The 17,576-nt window shown below is 41.1% G+C and overlaps 1 protein-coding gene across 1 annotated transcript; it reads right to left on the bottom strand.

The window, feature by feature from the left end:
* Positions 1-16,032: 16,032 nt before the first annotated feature.
* Positions 16,033-16,656, bottom strand: LOC134368613 (spermatid nuclear transition protein 4-like). The gene is made up of 2 exons (XM_063085040.1): positions 16,558-16,656; positions 16,033-16,368 (listed from the first exon to the last, which is right to left on the bottom strand). Exons 1-2 carry the CDS (start codon positions 16,654-16,656, stop codon positions 16,033-16,035), a joined length of 435 nt encoding a protein of 144 aa, XP_062941110.1.
* Positions 16,657-17,576: the final 920 nt, after the last annotated feature.

Genomic DNA, 17,576 nt, shown 5'->3' on the forward strand with positions numbered 1-17,576 from the left:
TGTCCATACTGCAATTTGTTCTGCTGTTTGTATGCAGAAAGCACAACCTAAAACTCATCAGTGCTCCAGGGAAGAACTTGGCTTAACCAGAGGGATGTGAAAAGCTCTTCTCAACATGTGTCCTCATTCACCAGACACTTGCCTTACTTTATTTTGCTGCTGATGCTGTTAGATCCTACATTTCTGCCTTCTCCTGAGGCCTTCTGAAGAAATAGACCTTACCTTACAGGAGGGCTCCTGAAGGAATTCTTTTTTATGAACAGCTATAAAAAGTTCCAGATTCTTGGAGGAGACACTTTATGATTGATTTCAGACCACTTACCTCCCTAGGTAGAAGGTCTTTCATTCAGCTTTTTGTCCCTGGAGGAAATGGATGATAGAGTTAGCCACAGGCCAGAGTGGCTATATTAATATCACACAGAGGAAGGAATATCATCAAGGATAAAGAAGTCATTTAATGATAATAAAGTTGTCAATTATCAAGAGAACAAAAATCCACAGCTTTTATGTTTCTAACAGCAGAGCTGCAAGCTATATGAAACAAAAAGTGATACAACTGTAAGGAGGAATAGATAAGTCCACATTCATAGTCAAAGATTTCAATACCTTTTTCTCAATAAATAAAAAAACACATAAACATAAAATCAGTAAATATATAGAAAATTTGAACTATGCCATCAATTGAATTGGCCTATATATTGGTCCATTTCTGGTGCTTATAAGAAAATACATAAAACTGGGTAGTTTATAAAGAGAACAAAATTTATTGCTTGCAGTTTCAGAGGCTGGGAAGTCCAAAGTCCAGGGAACCCTTGTGGTGAGGCCCTTCATTGGTGGTGCCTTTACAGCAATGCAGGGGTCTGATGGCAGAAAATGGCTGAGCAGAGAGAGAGAGCTCCTCATACACTCTCCTTTTAAAGCTTTTAAAGAACCACACCCAAGACCAGCATTATTAATCCATTCATTGCAGCATGGTCCTACAATCTAATCACCTATTCAAGGCTCCACCTTTCGATTACCATAATAGGATTTCCCATCCTCGGCAGTTACAGTGGGGATTTAAGCTTCAATTAGGGTTGATGAAGTTTGGATGTGTTGTCCCCTCCAAAACTTGTGGAAATTTGATATACAATGTTGCAGTGCTGGAAACTGATTGAGTCATGGTGGTGTATCCCTCATGAATGGATTAATGCTCTCCCTGGGGACAGGGGGATTAATGAGTGAGTTCTCACTCTATTAGTTCCCGTGAGAGCTCATTGCTTAAAAAGACCCTGGCACCTTCTCTCTCTCTCTTCCTTCCTCTCACCATGTGATCTGCTTGTACCCGCCGGCTGCCTGCCACTTTCCGCCATGAGTAGAAGCAGCCTGAGGCCCACACCAGATGCAGCTGTCCCAGAATCGTAAGCCAAATAAACCTCTTTCCTTTATAAATTACCCAGTCTCAGGTATTTCTGTTATAGCAACATAAAACGGACTAAAACAGAAAATTGGTACCGAGGAGTGGGGTGTTGCTAAACAGATACCTGAAAATGTGGATGCAGCTTTGGAACTGGATAATGGGCAAAAGTTGGAGGAGTTTGGAGGACTTAGAAAAAGAGAAAAAGACGAGGGAAAGTTTGGAATGTTTTAGAGATTTATGTAGTGGTGAGCAGAATGCTGATAGAAATGTGGACCGTAAAGGCCATGTGGACGATGAGGTCTCAGATAGAGATGAGGAACTCATTGGGAATTGGATAAAAGATCACCCTTGCTACACCATAGCAAGGAACCTGGCTACATTGTGTCCATGCCCTTGGACTTTGTGGAAGTTGGAACTTAAGAGTTGTGAGCCAGAGCATTTGGCCAAAGAAATTTCTAAGCAGCAAAGCATTAAGAACGCTGCATGGCTACTACTAACAGCCTACTCTGAGATATGGCGGCAAAGGCAAAATGTAAAGCCAGAAATGAAAAGGGAAGCAGGGCGTAAAGATTTGGAAACTTTGCAGCCTGGCCATGAGGTAAAGCAGAGAACTGGAGAACAATGCAAGGGTGAAGCAGATAAACTGGTTGCTAAAGACATTATCTTGGCGGTGAGACAGCCAGATGCTAATAAGCAGGACAATGGAAAAAATGCCCTAAAGGCATTTCAGAAGTCTGGAAGGGTGCTCCACCCATCACAGACCCTGAGGCCTAGAAGGACTGAGTTATCCTGGAGGAAAGACCTGGGGTGCAGCCGCCCTTGGGATCCTGCTCCCTGCATTCCAGCTGCTCCGGCTGGAGTGGCCCCAAATGTAAATGTGGTTTGTGCAGCAGCCCTGGAGAACAGAGGCCCAAAACCTCGGTGGCACCCACGTTATGTTAAGTCTGCAGGCCAGCAGGACATGAGAGCAGGGGAGGCATGGCAGCCTCCACCCAGATTCCAGAGGATGTATGGAAAAGCCTGGAAGCCCAGGCAGAGACCTGCCACAGGGGCGGAGCCACCGCAGAGGTCATCTACTAGAGCAATGCTGAGCAGGAAAGTGGGGTTAGAGCCCCCACAGAGAGCCCCCACCAGGGAAATGTCTAGTAGAGCCAAGGCAGTGGGACTGCCTCCAGGACCCTGGAACTGCAGGGCCACTGGTAACATGCAACGCCAGCCTAGAAAAGTTGCAGGCACCAGTGCAGCCCAATGGGCTGTGCCTGGCAGAGATGTGGGAGTGAGGCTGCCTGAGGCTTTGGGGGCCCAAATGCCCAGTTGTGCCCAGGATGCAGGACTTGGAGTCAAAGAATATTATTTTGGACGTTTAAGACATAATGTCTGCCCTGCTGGGTTTTGGACTTGTTTGGGGCCTGTTTTTCCTTTTTTCTGGCCTATTCCTCCCTTTTGGAATGGGAGTGTATACCCAATGCCTGTTCCACCATTGTATCTAGGCAGTAGATAAATTTAGTTTTGTTTTTACAGGTTCAAAGCTGGAAGGACTTTTGCTTTGATGAGACTTTGGACTTTGGACTTTTAAGTTGGTGCTGGAGCAAGCTAAGACTTTTAGGACTGTTGGGATAGAATGATTCTACTTTGTATATGAGAGTGACATGAGTTTTGGGGGGCCAGGGGTTGAATGACGTAGTTTGGATGTGTGGTCCCCTCCAAAACTCGTGGAAATTTGATTTCCAATGTGGCAGTATTGGAAACTGATTGAGTCATAGGCTAGGCAGATCCCTCATGAATGGATTAACGCTCTCCCTGGGGGAGAAGGGACTAATGAGTGAGTTCTCGCTCTATTAGTTCCTGTGAGAGCTCATTGCCTAAAAAGACCCTGGCACCTTCTCTCTCTTGCTTCCTCTCACCATGTGATCTGTTTGTACCCGCCGCTGCCTGCCACTTTCCGCCATGAGTAGAAGCAGCCTGAGGCCCACGCCAGATGCAGCTGTCCCAGAATCATAAGCCAAATAAACCTCTTTCCTTTATAAATTACCCAGTCTCAGGTATTTCTGTTATAGCAACACAAAACGGACTAAAACAAGGGTGGCAGGGGCATCCAACCTACAGTAGCCTAATTGACATTTACAGAAAAATCCCAGTAACTACAAAATCAACACACAAAAATCAATAGCCTTCCTATACACCAATAACAAAATAGGTGAAGAAGAATTCAAGAAAGTAACCCATTCAGAATAGCTACCAAAAATATGAAATACCTTGGAGTAAATTTAACCAAGGAGGTTAAAGATCTCTACAATGAAAATGATAAAACCTTATTGAAAGAAGTTGAAGAGGACACAAATAAATGGAAAGATATCCCATGTTCTTGGGTTGGGAAAATCAACATCATCAAAATGTCCATATTACCCAAAGCAATCTACACATTTCAATGCAATCCCTATCAAAATACCAATAACATTCTTCACAGATATAGAAAAAGCAATCTTAAAATTTGTATGGAGCCACAAAAGTCCCCGTATAGTTAAAGCAATCTTGAACAAAAAGAACAAAGTTGGAGGCATCACACTCCCTGACTTGAAAATATACTATAAAGCTTTAGTAACCAAAACAGCATGGTAGTGGCGTAAAAACAGACAAATTGTCCAATGGAATAGAATAGAGAATCCTGAAATAAACTCACACACTTAGAGCCAACTGATTTTCAACAAAAACATCAAAGGTATACAATGTTAAGAATAGTCTCTTCAACAAATGGTGCTAGGGAAACTGGATATCCACATGCAGAAGATTCAAACTAGACCCTTATCTCCCACCACACATGAAAACTAGCTCAAAATGATCAAAGACCTAAATTTAAGACCCGAAGCTATGAAACTACTAGAAGAAAACATAGGGAAAACACTGCCCAAAATGGGAGTGGGCAGCGCTTTTTTTTTTAAGTGAGCGATTCCAAGCTTTTCGATATGTTTGTGGCATTACACAACAATTACAACATACCTGTAGAATATTTCTATCCTTTAAGAGAAAAATGCATCCTGTTTGCATTTACTCTCCTTTACCATGCCAGATGGAGACAAAAATTAACAAATTTTATGTCTTTAGAGATGAGCTGATTATAGAAATTTCTAGTAAGTGAAATTATAAATTATAGTCTTTTGGGTCTGGTTTCTTCACTTAACTTAATGCTTTGGGATTACAGTTTTCTCTTTAAATTTATTTTGTATTATTTATACATATTTATGGGGTACAGAGTTGACTATCAGTATTTGTGTACTGTATGTGATCATCAAATCAAAATTACTAGCATGTTTATCATTACAAATCATAATTACTTTTTGTGTCCCTCACCCAATTACTTCTTATCCCCCACCCCCTTCCCCTTTCCCACCTTTAGTAACTATAGGTCTGTTCTCTCCTTCTGAAAGTTCAACATTTTATTATGGTCTTTCTTTCTTTCTCAGCTCCCACTTATGAGTGAGGACATGTGGCATTTCTCTTTCTGTGTCTGGCTTATTTCACTTAACATAGTCGTCTCCAAGCTCATCCATGTTGCTGCAAATAGCACAATTTCATTCTTTTTTATGGCAGAGTAGTATTCTGTTGTGTATATATACCACATTTTCCTTATCCAGTCATCCACTGATGGACATTTAGGTTGGTTCCATATCTTACTATTGTAAATAGACGGCAGTGCTTCTTTGAGTGAGACTACAAAGGTACAGGCAACTAAAGCAAAAATACATAAACCAGACTGCATCAAACTAAAAAGCTTCTGCACGGCAAGGAACACTGTCAACAAATTGAAGAGACAACATATGGAATGGGAGAAAGTGTTTGCAAACTACATATCAAACAAGGGACTGATATTCAAAACATATAAGGAACTCAAACAACTCAACAGCAAAAAAACCGAATAACCCAATTTAAAAATTGGAAAAGGATCTGAACAGACGTTTATCAAAAGAAGAGATACAAATGGCCAACAGGCACATGAAAAAATGCTCAACATCACTATTCACCAGGAAAATGAAAATTAAAACCACATGAGATATCATCTCACTCCAGCTAGAATGGCTATTATTAAGGCAGAAAATAACAAATGCTCACAAGACTATAGAGAAAAAGGAACTCTCCTACATTGCTGGTGCGAATGTAAATTGGTACAGCCATTGTGGAAAACAGCATGGAGGTTCTTCAAAGAACTAAAAATAGATATGCCCTAGGACCCAGCTATCCCACTACTGGGTATATACCCAAAGGAATTGAAATCAATGTTTCAAAAAGACACCTGCACTCCCATGTTCATCACAGCACTATGCACAATAGCCAAGAGATGGAATCAACCTAAATGTCAATCGGTGGATGAATGGATAAAAAAAACTGTGGAATATACATACAATGGAAAACTGCTAAGCTATAATACACACACACACACACACACACACACACACACACACACACACGCGCACACACACACACACACACATATATATTTATATATCTCCTATCATTTGCAGTAACATTGATGAAACTGGAAACTATCATATTAAGTGAAGTACGACAGGCACAAAAAGACAAATACTGCATGATATCACTCATATGTGGAATCTTTTAAAAAGGGGGTGATTCTCATAGAAGTAGAGAGTAGAATAAGGGTTATCAGAGACCAGGGAGTTGGAGGGGGATAAGAAAAGTTGTGGACTAATGGGTACAAAACTATGCTATCCACCCCTAAGTGAATCATTGCCAGGTATATGCATGTATTGAAACAATATACTGTGCAAATAAATGTTAAAATATTTTGAATATAAGAAAGAAAACCCAGTAACATCAGAATTCACATTCTTTTCAAGTGCATATGGGATACTTATCAAAATAGATAATATTCTGGGTCATAAATCAAATCTCAATAAATTTAGAAAGATTCAATCATGTAGATTTTGTTCTCTAACCACAATGGAATTAAATTTGAAATCAATATGGGAAATATGTTTGGAAATCCTCAACTATTTGGAAACTAAATAATACACTTCTAAATAACTTATGGAACATAAAAGAAATCAAAGGGAAATTCAAATATATTTTAAACAGGGTAAAAATAAAAACAGAACATAACAGAATTTATGTAATGCCACCGAAGCTGTAGGTATAGGGAAATTTATATTACTAAATGCATGTATTTGAAGAGAAGAAATGTCTCAAATTAATGACCTTAGCTTCTCCCTTAAAAACCAAGAAAAAGAAGAGCACATTAAACCCAAAGAATGTGGAAAAAAGGAAATAAAGACCAAAGCAACAACAATGAAATAGAAAATAGAAAAACAATTGAGAAAATCAGTGAAACCAAGAGGGGATTTTTTTGGAAGAACAGTAAAATTGATAAAACTCTAACCAGACTGATGAGGAAAAAAGGGATAAAAAACACCAAAAACCAATATCAGAAATGAGAAAGATGACATCACTATGGATTCTACAGATAATAAAAAGGAAGAACGTAGTATAAACAATCTATGCTAATAAATTTGACAACTTACATAAAATGGATAAATACCTGAAAGGTTCAAACTACCAAAGCTCACTCAAGAAGAAATGTATATCCAAACTAGCCCTATAAACATTAAAGAGATTGAACTTGTAGTTTAAACTATTCCCAGAAAGAAAATTTTACACCCAGATGGCTTCACTGTTAAAGTCTACCAAATGTTTAAGGAAGAATTGACAACGATACAAGAGGAGGGAACACTTCCAAACTCATCCTTTGAGGCTAATATTACTCTGAAACCTAAACCAAAGACATGACAGGAAAAGAAAACCACCCCAGATTAATAGCCTTTATGAATATAGGCACAGAAATCTTCAACAAAATACTAGCAAACTGAATTTAGCAACCTATGAAAAATATTATATACCATGACCAAGTGCAATTTATCTCAGGTATTCAAGGTTTGTTCAATATCTAAAAAATTAATCAATGTAATATTTCATATTAATTGATTAAGGGTAAAAAAACACATGACAATCTCAATAGACATAGATGGAAAACTCCAGATCCTTTCATAATATGCTCAACAAACTAGGAATAGAAGGGAAGTTCTTAATCTGATAAAGACAAATAGATTGTACAAAACACCACAGCTAATGTCATACTAAATGGGCAAAGACTGGATAATTTTTTCCTAGGATAAGAAGCAATATAAAAATGTCTGCTTTTGCCACTTCTATTCAACAGGACAATTAGGCAAGAAAAAGAAATGAAAGGCATGCAGATTGGAAAGGAAGAAATAAAATTGCCTTTATTTGCAGATGACATATTACTAACATTAATAAGTGAGTTTAGCAATGTTGTAGAATACAAGCTCAATATACAAAAATCAATTTTATTTCTATATGGTGTTAATGATCAATCAGATATTGAAGTAAAAAATTTACAATAGCATCCAAAAATATGATATATAGAGAGAAAAAATTAGCAAGACATATGAAGAGCCTATGCACTGAAAACTGTAAAATGTTGCTAAGACCAATTTAAAAAGACTTGAATAAATTGAGCTATAACCCTTGTTCGTTAGTCAGAAGACTCAATATTGTTAAAATGCCAAGTCTTCCCAAATTGGCCTACAGATTCAACACAATCCAAATCATTATACCATGAGGTTTTTTATATAAATTAGCAATGTGATTCTAAAATTCAAATGAAAGCTTCTACACAGCAAAGGCAACAATCAATAGAGTGAAAAGACATCCTACAGAACGGGAGAAAATATTTGCAAAATATTCATCTGACAAGGGATTAATATCCAGAATATACAAAGAGCTCAGACAACTTTACAGCAAAAAACCAAATAATCCAATTTAAAACTGGGCAAAGGTGCTGAGTAGACATTTCTCAAAGGAAGACATCCAAATGGCCAACAGGTATATGAAAAAATGCTCACATCACTAATCATCAGGGAAATGGTAGTGGAGCTTGTCACAGGTGGCAACTTCAAACCCTGGACCAAGTCAGCTGGACATCCATAAAAATAAAAAGTTTAAATACTTGTTAGAAAACATTCTGGAATCCTGGAGAGCCTGACTAAACAGTCAGGCATGACTTGTAAAGTATTTGACAGTCTCTCTTCCTTCCTCTCACGACGTGACCTGCTTGTACCCGCCAGCTACCTGTTGTTTTTCCTCCATGAGTAGAAGCAGCCTGAGGTCCGTGCCAGATGCTGCTGTCCCAGAATTGTAAACCGAATAAACCTCTTTTCTTTATAAATTACCCAGTCTCAGGTATTTCTGTCATGGCAACACAAAACGGACTAAAACACAAGTACAAACTATGCTGCAATGAACATAATTTTGCATATGTATTTTTGGACTGTTAGAAGTTCATCTTCAAGGATAGCTTCTAGAACTGGGATTTCTGGGTTCAAGGTTATAGGTATTGCCAAATTCTGTCTGGAAGGGTTGTTCCAAATTGCATTCTCAATGAGAGTGCCTCAAGAGGCAACTCAATGAGAGTGCCTCTTTCCTAAAGAGTCATCAATAGATTTGGTTGTACACTTGTTAAAATTTTGCCTGTCCAAAAGGTAAGAAATAATATCTCAGTGCAGTTAAAACTAGCATTTCTCCTATTGTGTATGAAATTCAAATATCTTTCGTATACTTAAGGGCCATCTTTATATACTTTATTTATTGAATTGTCTGTTTATATATTTTCCCATTTTTTTCTCCTTTTTTCTTGTTCTTTGATGCTCAATTTTCTTAAAATTTCAAATTGCTCTTCATTTTTATACAGTTGCTAATCACAAATCATGCCTGAGAGCTGATATTTGTTCTTGTGAAAATATTTCAGATCAAATAAATGCTATTTCAGTGGCTAAGGGTCACTTTAATTAAATTCAACCTGTTTGACCAAGTCATTAACCAACTGTTCTTAATTCTGGAAGAGGTTCTGGAGACCAGCAACAATTTTAGAAAAGGTTCAGCAGACTGGGCAATTCTCACCAGTCAAGCCAGACAGGAACTGAGATTCCACTACTGAATGAAAATTCTGTGTGGGGTTGGGAGTAGGGATCGGGAGAGTTACCAAGAAGTTTTATTTTAAAAAGCATCAGAAATTATGAAGCATCGGTCAGCATTTGTTTGTAAGGAAAACAATAGAGGCCAACAGGCATATGAAAAAATGCTGAACGTCACTAATCATCAGGAAAATGCAAATTAAAACTATAATGAGATATCATCTCATTCCAGTTAGACTGGCTACTCTCAATAAGACAGAAAACAAATGCTGGTGAGGATGTGGGGAGCCTGATCAAAAAGTCAGGCATGGTTTGTAAAGCATTATAGCTGATGTTACAAAAGCCAAATGCCACATGGATGGAGCAGCAAGTGGCTGAAACAGTATCTGTGTCTAGGTGGCTAAAAGCTGCACCTTGGCAGGATAGCTGTCTGTGACACAGAGTGGGGTCTGGAAGTAGCAGACACACCAGCCTTGGTAAGGAATGGGGCTGCCTTCCCAAAGATTCTCCTGTATCCCCGGAGTAGGAGGGGCTTAGGCAGGAGGTGGGCATGAGGAGGCGTGTTTCAGGTTGGCTGGCATCAGAATTCAAAGGGTGCTCATTGATACAGTAGAGAGAAAGCAGTTCCAACATCTTCCCTAAAGAATGAGCTGGCTTTGGCCAAGAGATGACTGGACACTGGGCCAGAGCCCAGGGTCTGGGAAAGAACCTTACAGTTGTAAGTGACCTTGAGGCTCTGAAATATGATCGGTGGTGTGAAGTTTAAAAAATCTGAGGGTAAGAACAAACCAAAGAAAGATCTGGAGCAGAGCCTGAGGAAACAGAATTATGACCTGTCCTAAAAAGACAATGCCTAGCGCCACCATCTTTCTGTACATGTGGGACCTCGAAGCAAGGAGAGGGACAAGGGACATGCTAAAATGATACAGCCACCGAATGGCACAGCCTCGGCTAAAATCCGTTTATTCTGCTTCTTGAGCCGCCACTTGAGCGTGTGTTCAAGGATCCTCTGGATAACGTAGCTCACGTGATCAAAGACTGAAGAGAAGTCTCGGGGCAAGGATGGGGGACGACTAGACTGGGCTCAGGCAGGACAGACAGTGTACGGACTGCAGGAAGATCAGCAGGCAGAAGCCTGGGGTGCCAACATTGAAAAGGCAGGCTGAGGAAGAGTCCCCAGGCTGGACCCTCTTGAGGGCAGGCACTGGCCCTTCCTTACTGTTTCATGCCCAACATTGAGCACGCCGCCTGGAGAATAGGAAGTTCTCTCGAAATAGTTATTGGAGGGACAGAGAGGAGTCCAAATGAAGACTAGGGAAAAAGACATAGGAATGTGATGAGAAGGGCAGTGCGCTGTCGTTCGAGTCAGGAGAGTAGAGAGCTCCAAAAACGAGGGAGAGGACGACTGTCAAATGCACCAGAGGAGCCAGGTACAGTCAGCAGCGTGTCGCAGATGTCGATGAAACACTTTCACCCTCAAGGGCTCCCCAGTCTTGGTCTACGGTGCAGGCTTTCTCCCTGTGAGCACCAAACTTGGATATCCGAGCAATGGCTGGCCACGCAGAACTTGTCCCACAATGTCCCGTGTCCCCGAAGCAACGTGGTTTCTTTCTTCCAAACCTCGGTCCTCCTCCTCTGCTCCCTATTTTAGTAAACGGCAATACTGACTCTGGTAGCAAACTTGAAACTGAAGAGTAATTGTAGACTGTTTATTTTTATTTACATTCAGAAAAATGTGCTCTTCTCGTGAACACTTTGATGAGTTGGGCAATGAACAGAGTCACGCAGCCACTACCACAATCAAGTCACAGAACAGTCCCATCACTACCCCCCAAAATTCCTCTCGTGCTCCCCCTTTGTAATCAAACCTCCTGCCTCACACACTCAACCCCTGGAAGCCCCCGATCCGCTCTCCATCCCTATGGTTTTGCCATCTGCAGGGTGTCATAGGAACGAAATAACAGAGTATGCAGCCTTCTCAAGCGGGCTTCTTTCACTCAGCATATTCCTCCACGTTGTTGTGTGTATCAATAGTTTGTTTTTTTATTACCGAGTAGTATTCCATTGGATGGGTGGGTCGCACTTTATCCATTCCTCGGTTGACTCAGTTGGGGGATGTTTGGGATGTTTCTGGCTTTTGTTGGACAGTTATGAATAAAGCTGCTACAGACATTCACTAAGGGGTTTTTGTATGAACATGTGTTTTCATCTCACCTGTGTAAATACTTAGGAGTAGAATTGCTGGGTCATGTGAGAAATGTATGTTTAACTTTACTAAAAACACTGCCAGAATGACTTCCAAAGAGGCAGTACGATCTTGCATTCCCACAGCATTGCATGAGGCTTCCGGTAGTTCCACAACCTCACCAGCACTTGGTACATCTGGTTTTTTGTTTGTTTGTTTGTTTATTTTTGAATGTTAATAGATGTGCAGTGATATCTCATTATGGTTTGAAAGTGCATTTCCAAAACAACTAGTGATGGTGAGCTTCTTTTCATGTGCATATTTGTCTTACGTATGTCTTCTATATATCTTGTATGGCTCCATCATGTGTCATCTTTGATAAAGTATTTGTCCGACTATTTTATTCATTTTCCTAATTGTATCATTTGATCTTATTATTGACATTTGAGAGTTCTTGACATATTCTGGATACAAGTCCTTTGTAAAATATGTGATCAGCAAATCATTTCTCCCAGTCTATGGAGTATACTTTCATTCTTTTCACAGTATCTTTTCTGCAGAGAAAATGTTTTAAATTTACGTAGGGACCAATTTATCATTTTTCCGTTTATGGATCATGCTTTTGGTATTGTATCTAATTTTTTTAATTCAAATTTTTTTATTTTTTTAGGGTCACACTTTTTTTTCCTATTTCTCATGAAGAATTTTATACTTTTATGCTTTTCATTTAAGCCTATGATCCATTTTGAGCTAATTGTATAAGGTTTGAGGTATAAGTCAAGGTTCATTTTTTTGCACATGAATGTCCAAATGTTTAGGTACCATTGTTGAAAAATGCTATTGTTTGTTCATTGAGTTGCCACTAAAGTTCTGTCAAAAATCAACCAATCATATTTGTGTGGGTCTATTTCTAGGTACTTCACTCTTTTTCTGTTGAGTCTGTCCCTCCACCCATATCACACTGGCTTGTTCGCTGTAGCTTTGCATTAAGTCTCACAAGCAGGTAGTGTGAGTCCTCCAACTCTGTTCTTCTTTTCCAAATTTGTCTTTCTATTCTATCTCATATGCCTTTCCATAAAAAATTTAGAATCAGTTTGTTGATAATCACAAGAAAACTGTTGTGATTTTGATAGGACTGCATCCATTGATCAATCTGTAGAGAATTGACATCTTAATGATCTTGAGAGTTTCAATTGATGACCCTAGTGTGTCTTTCCATTTATTTAGGTTTTCTTTTATTTTTTTCCCAGCGTTCTGTAGTTTTCAGCATACAGAACCTGCACATACTTTGTTAGATGTATACCTAAGTATTCCATATTTGGGGCCTACTGTAAATGACACAAACGCTTTTTACATTATGCTAAGTGAAATAAACCTGTCACAGAGGAAAATAGGGCATGATTGCACTTATATAAGGTATTAAAAATAGTCAAACTCATGGAGGCAGAGAATAGAATGATGGTTGCCAGGGGCTGGAAGGAGGTGGACATGGGACGTCATTGCTCAATAGGTGTAAAGTTTCAATTATGCAAAATGAGTAAGTTCTAGAGATCTGCTGCACAACCTGCTCACGGTGCCTATGGTTAATGATTTGGAATTGTGCACTTCAAAATCATTAATATGGTAGATCTCACATTGGGTGTTCTTACCACATTTAAAAAATGATACAGTAGAACACAAGGAAACTTTTGGAGGTCGTAGATGGGATTATTACCGTGGGAGGGTGTATATGTCCTAACTCATCAAATTGTATGTATTGAACATGTGCAGTTTTATGTACATCAATTACACCTCAATAAAGCTGTTACGAATGTCAGTTTCCAAATATTAATTGCTAGTATATAGAAACACGATTAATTTCTGTATATTGACCTTTTTGCACTATGACCTTGCACTCTGACTCTTAAGCTGAGTACATGTAAGAGCTATTTTAGATTTCATTGGATTTTTCTGCTTACATGGTGATGCTGTCTGCTAATAGAGACAGTTTTATTTCTTCCATTCCAATGTGGGCATTTTCTTTCTTTTCTGTTTCCTTATTACACTTGCTAGAATTTCAAGTATGACATTGCACAAGAAGTGGTGAAAAGAGCCATCCTTGCCTTGTTCTCTGTCTAGAGGGAAAACATTCAATCTTTCAGCATTAGGTGCGATGTTAGCTTTAGGATTTTTATAGATGCCCTTTATCAGGTTACGAAAGTTACCTTTTATTCCTGGTTTGCAGAGAGTTTTCTTTTTATCGTAAATGGGGATAGAATTTTTCAAATGCTTTTTCTGCAGCAATTGATATGATTGTGTGGTTTTCTTCTCTAGTATGTTACATTGACTAATTTTTGAGTGTTGAGCCAGTCTTGCATTTCCAGGATAAACTCCACTTGGTCATGGTCCATTATCCTTTTTATATGTTGTTGGACTGAATTTGCTAATATTTTGGTGAGAAGTTTTACATTTATGTTCACGAGGAATACTGGTCTGTAGTTTTCCATTATTGTAATGCCTCTGTCTAGTTTTGGTAATCAGGCTAATGCTGATCTCATAAAATGAGTTTGGAAGTATTTTCGCCTCTTTCATTTTCTGAAGAGTTTGTGTGGTGGACTGAGTATTATTTCTCCTTTAAATGTCTGGGAGAATTCAGCAGTCAGACCATCTAGACTTGAAGTATTTTTATGGAAGGGTCTTAACTATAAATTAAATTTCTTTAATAGAAGTGTGACTTTTTAGGTTACGTATTTCTTCTTTATTTTTAAATCATTATGCCCTGGGCTCTCCTGAGCCAGGGTGGTGGTGGACCAAGGGCCTCAGCCACGACCCCCCAACACCAGCAGCCAGCCCAGTGACAACCACCGAGCTGCCACAGGAAGTGACCTGGGCTCTCCCAAGGTGGGGAAGTGGGGGGTCTTGGGCCTCAACCATGCCCCTGTGACATGTGCAACCAGCCCAGCAACGACAACCAAGCTGTAGCAAGAAGGGCCCTGGGTTCGTGAGCTGGGACAGTGGGGGTGAGGGCTTTTGCCACAACCCCCTGACATCTGCACCCATCCCAGTAATGACCAGGCCACCGCTGGGTGCCCCCCAGTCTCCCCTGTGGGAATGAGGAGTGTACTACGGGCCTCAATCCCACCCCTCCTTCCTCCTTCTACCATCCCATTTCCTTCCCCTTTCCCTCTCCCCGTCTCTCCCAACTGCTTTGAAACAACATCCAAGAATGTAAAAAATAATATTAATAAAATTACATTTTCGTTAAAAAAGAAAATTTAGAAGTGAGGGATTGCATACCCACCTATTTCTTCTTATGTTATTTCTGTTACTTTGTATCTTTCAGAAAATCTGTCCATTTTATCTAAATTGTCATATGTATGGCATAGAGTTGTTCACGTTATTCCTTAATTACCCCTTTGATACCTATAGTGTCTGTAGAGATACCCTCCCTTTTATTCCAGATGTTGGTAATTTGTGTCTTCTCTCCCTTTTGCTTGGTCAATCTGGCTACAGGTTAATCAAATTTAATGATTTTTACAAAGAAACACCTTTTCGTTTCATTGATTTTCCCTAATAATTGTGGTTTCAACTTAATTGATTTCTCCTATTATCTTTAGGATTTCCTTACTTTGGCATTCAGCTTGCTTTTAATTTACTTTTCTATTATGTTTCTAGTTTCATGATGTAGGAGCTTATGTCGCTGGTTTGAGAGTTTCCTTTTTTCTGAAGGAAAGCATTGAATATTATATAATTACCCCCAAAGCACCGAAGAACAAACACTCCCACTGCCCCACCCTTGGTAGTCACGGTTCCATCCCAAATTTTCCTAACAAGAAAGTGGCCTAATCAGTGTTGGGCTCATAGCCATCAAACGCCATTATTCCAGTCCTTGGAGGTGTTGTCACTGACTTTTAGTAGGGTGAGATTTGAGGTCGCTTTGAGGGCCTGTAGCTGCTTACAGTATAGGGCAGGATGCAGCAAATGCCACTATGAGGTGGGTGGCCTGCTGGTGATACATATGTCTGCCTTTTCGGGGGAGGGGGTGTAGGTTCTGGCCAACTACACCCTCATGTTGCTCCCCCACCTCTATCCCCTGCAAACACATGCAAACACCAGGCCCTTTTCCTCCTTACTGGTGAGAGAGTGTCAAGGAAGAAATTTGTTTTCAGTGCTCGGCCGTTATCCAGACGTTATCCCTCAGTGTCTGCCTAACAGTGGACCTGTCTGTCTGACCCCAAGTCCGCCGGGCCCACCGCCCTCCCTCCCTTCCCACACCTGCCTCTTCCCTTCCTTCCCCCTCCCACATCACAGAACATGCAGACACACACTATATGTCACAATGGGCAAATTTTATTTTACTTGTCACCATCGTGTGCCGTCAGTGTAAAATTCGATGTCCATTACCCGGCAGCCAGCCCTCTGGAGACTTCACAGGTGGTTTTGAGGTCTCTGGTCTCACTTTTAAGTTAGTAGCTGCCCGGGCCATCACTTGGGTTGCTGGAGATCTCCTCGTCACTCGAGTGGCTGGAGATCTCCTTGTCCCTTGAAGTGCTGGGCATCTCCTCGTCCCTTGAGGTGCTGGGCATCTCATCATCCCTTGAGGTGCTGGGCATCTCCTCGTCCTTTCGGATTTGCTTCAGCTCTTTTTGCTGCAGTTCCTGATTCAGCCGGTGATAGTGGCCGAATAGTGTTGGCTTTTTCCCTTTTGGGGGTTGAATTGAGAGGGTGGTCATTTTTGCAGCAGCTTTTTTCCTCAGACTCCCTTGGAGGGGTCTTTTAAGCTTCAAGGTTGTCTTGGGCGCCTGGAAGGACAACAGGGCGATCACAGAAGGGCAACTGTTTGGGGGAAGAGGATGCAGGAGGCATGGGAAAAGGGGCTTCCTGGGAAGGAGTGTGGGCTGAGGGAGGTTGTGCCAGGCGAGGACAAGGGAGGGGTCTTGGGAGAAAGGGGTCAAGGGGAAGATGAGAAGGAGCTTGGGTGGTCATCTCACCTTGCCCTTTCCTCTGGACTTGGGTGGACAGGGGGTCTTCCTCTCCTTCCCCGCTTTGGTGTTTCTGGTGGGCTGTGGTGTCCTGGTCTCCTTCGCCATGTCAGCACTGCCCAGTGGTCTGTCCCAGGGCCCCTGGCCTCCCTATATATATCCTGCCCAGGACAATGAGCAGCCACACCCTAGGCTTTGTTTGGTCAGCAAGCCCCTCCCCCAGCCCCTCTAGCCCTGTCCAGGGAGGGGTGGCTTAGACATCACAATGGCCCATCCTGATACCTCTGGGAGTGGGGGGAGGCCAAGGTGCCCTGGCTGGAAAAGGGGACATTTCCTTAGCACCCCTTCAGAGCCTTCCAAACAGACCTGCCACACTCCTCACTGTTCAATTCTGGAGGGTCACAAGGCAAGGAGAGGGTGTCTCCTCCACGCCCTTCCCCACGGCCACCTGATTCAGTGGCTCATTCTGTCCTCTCCCACCCTTCACCATTACCTGGTTTTTGTGTGTCCTACCTACCATCCACCCACAGTCATGCGGCCACACTTAAGTCTATGTGGACATATGAGTCATCCTACATCCTTCCTAAACATTTCTCTTATGTACCCTGAAGGCCACTCACTTCCTGGCTGCCACCAGGAAACTTTTCCATCCACTTGCTTTTCCCAGTGTTCACACAGGACTTCTCAGTTTTGTTTTCCAGATTGAAATCACTGCCTTCAGGCTGTGAGACTCGGTAAACAGACTTGCTCCACCTGATATTTGGTCTTGTTTCAAATTGGGGACCTGCTTATCTCAGTAGGTGTAGTACCAAGGCCTGGGTTAACAGGGGATGAGGCAGATATGTCCATACTGCAATTTGTTCTGCTGTTTGTATGCAGAAAGCACAACCTAAAACTCATCAGTGCTCCAGGGAAGAACTTGGCTTAACCAGAGGGATGTGAAAAGCTCTTCTCAACATGTGTCCTCATTCACCAGACACTTGCCTTACTTTATTTTGCTGCTGATGCTGTTAGATCCTACATTTCTG

The sequence above is a fragment of the Cynocephalus volans genome, chromosome X (assembly GCF_027409185.1).
Source record: "Cynocephalus volans isolate mCynVol1 chromosome X, mCynVol1.pri, whole genome shotgun sequence".
NCBI classification, from domain to species: Eukaryota; Metazoa; Chordata; class Mammalia; order Dermoptera; family Cynocephalidae; genus Cynocephalus; species Cynocephalus volans.

What these genes read in the sequence shown, in the direction of transcription:
- LOC134368613 (XM_063085040.1), bottom strand. Translation starts at nt 16,656, where the DNA reads ATGGCGAAGGAGACCAGGACACCACAGCCCACCAGAAACACCAAAGCG. An exon ending in AGTCCAGAGGAAAGGGCAAG is followed by an intron (nt 16,369 to 16,557) that starts GTGAGATGACCA and finishes TTGTCCTTCCAG; the next exon opens with GCGCCCAAGACAACCTTGAA.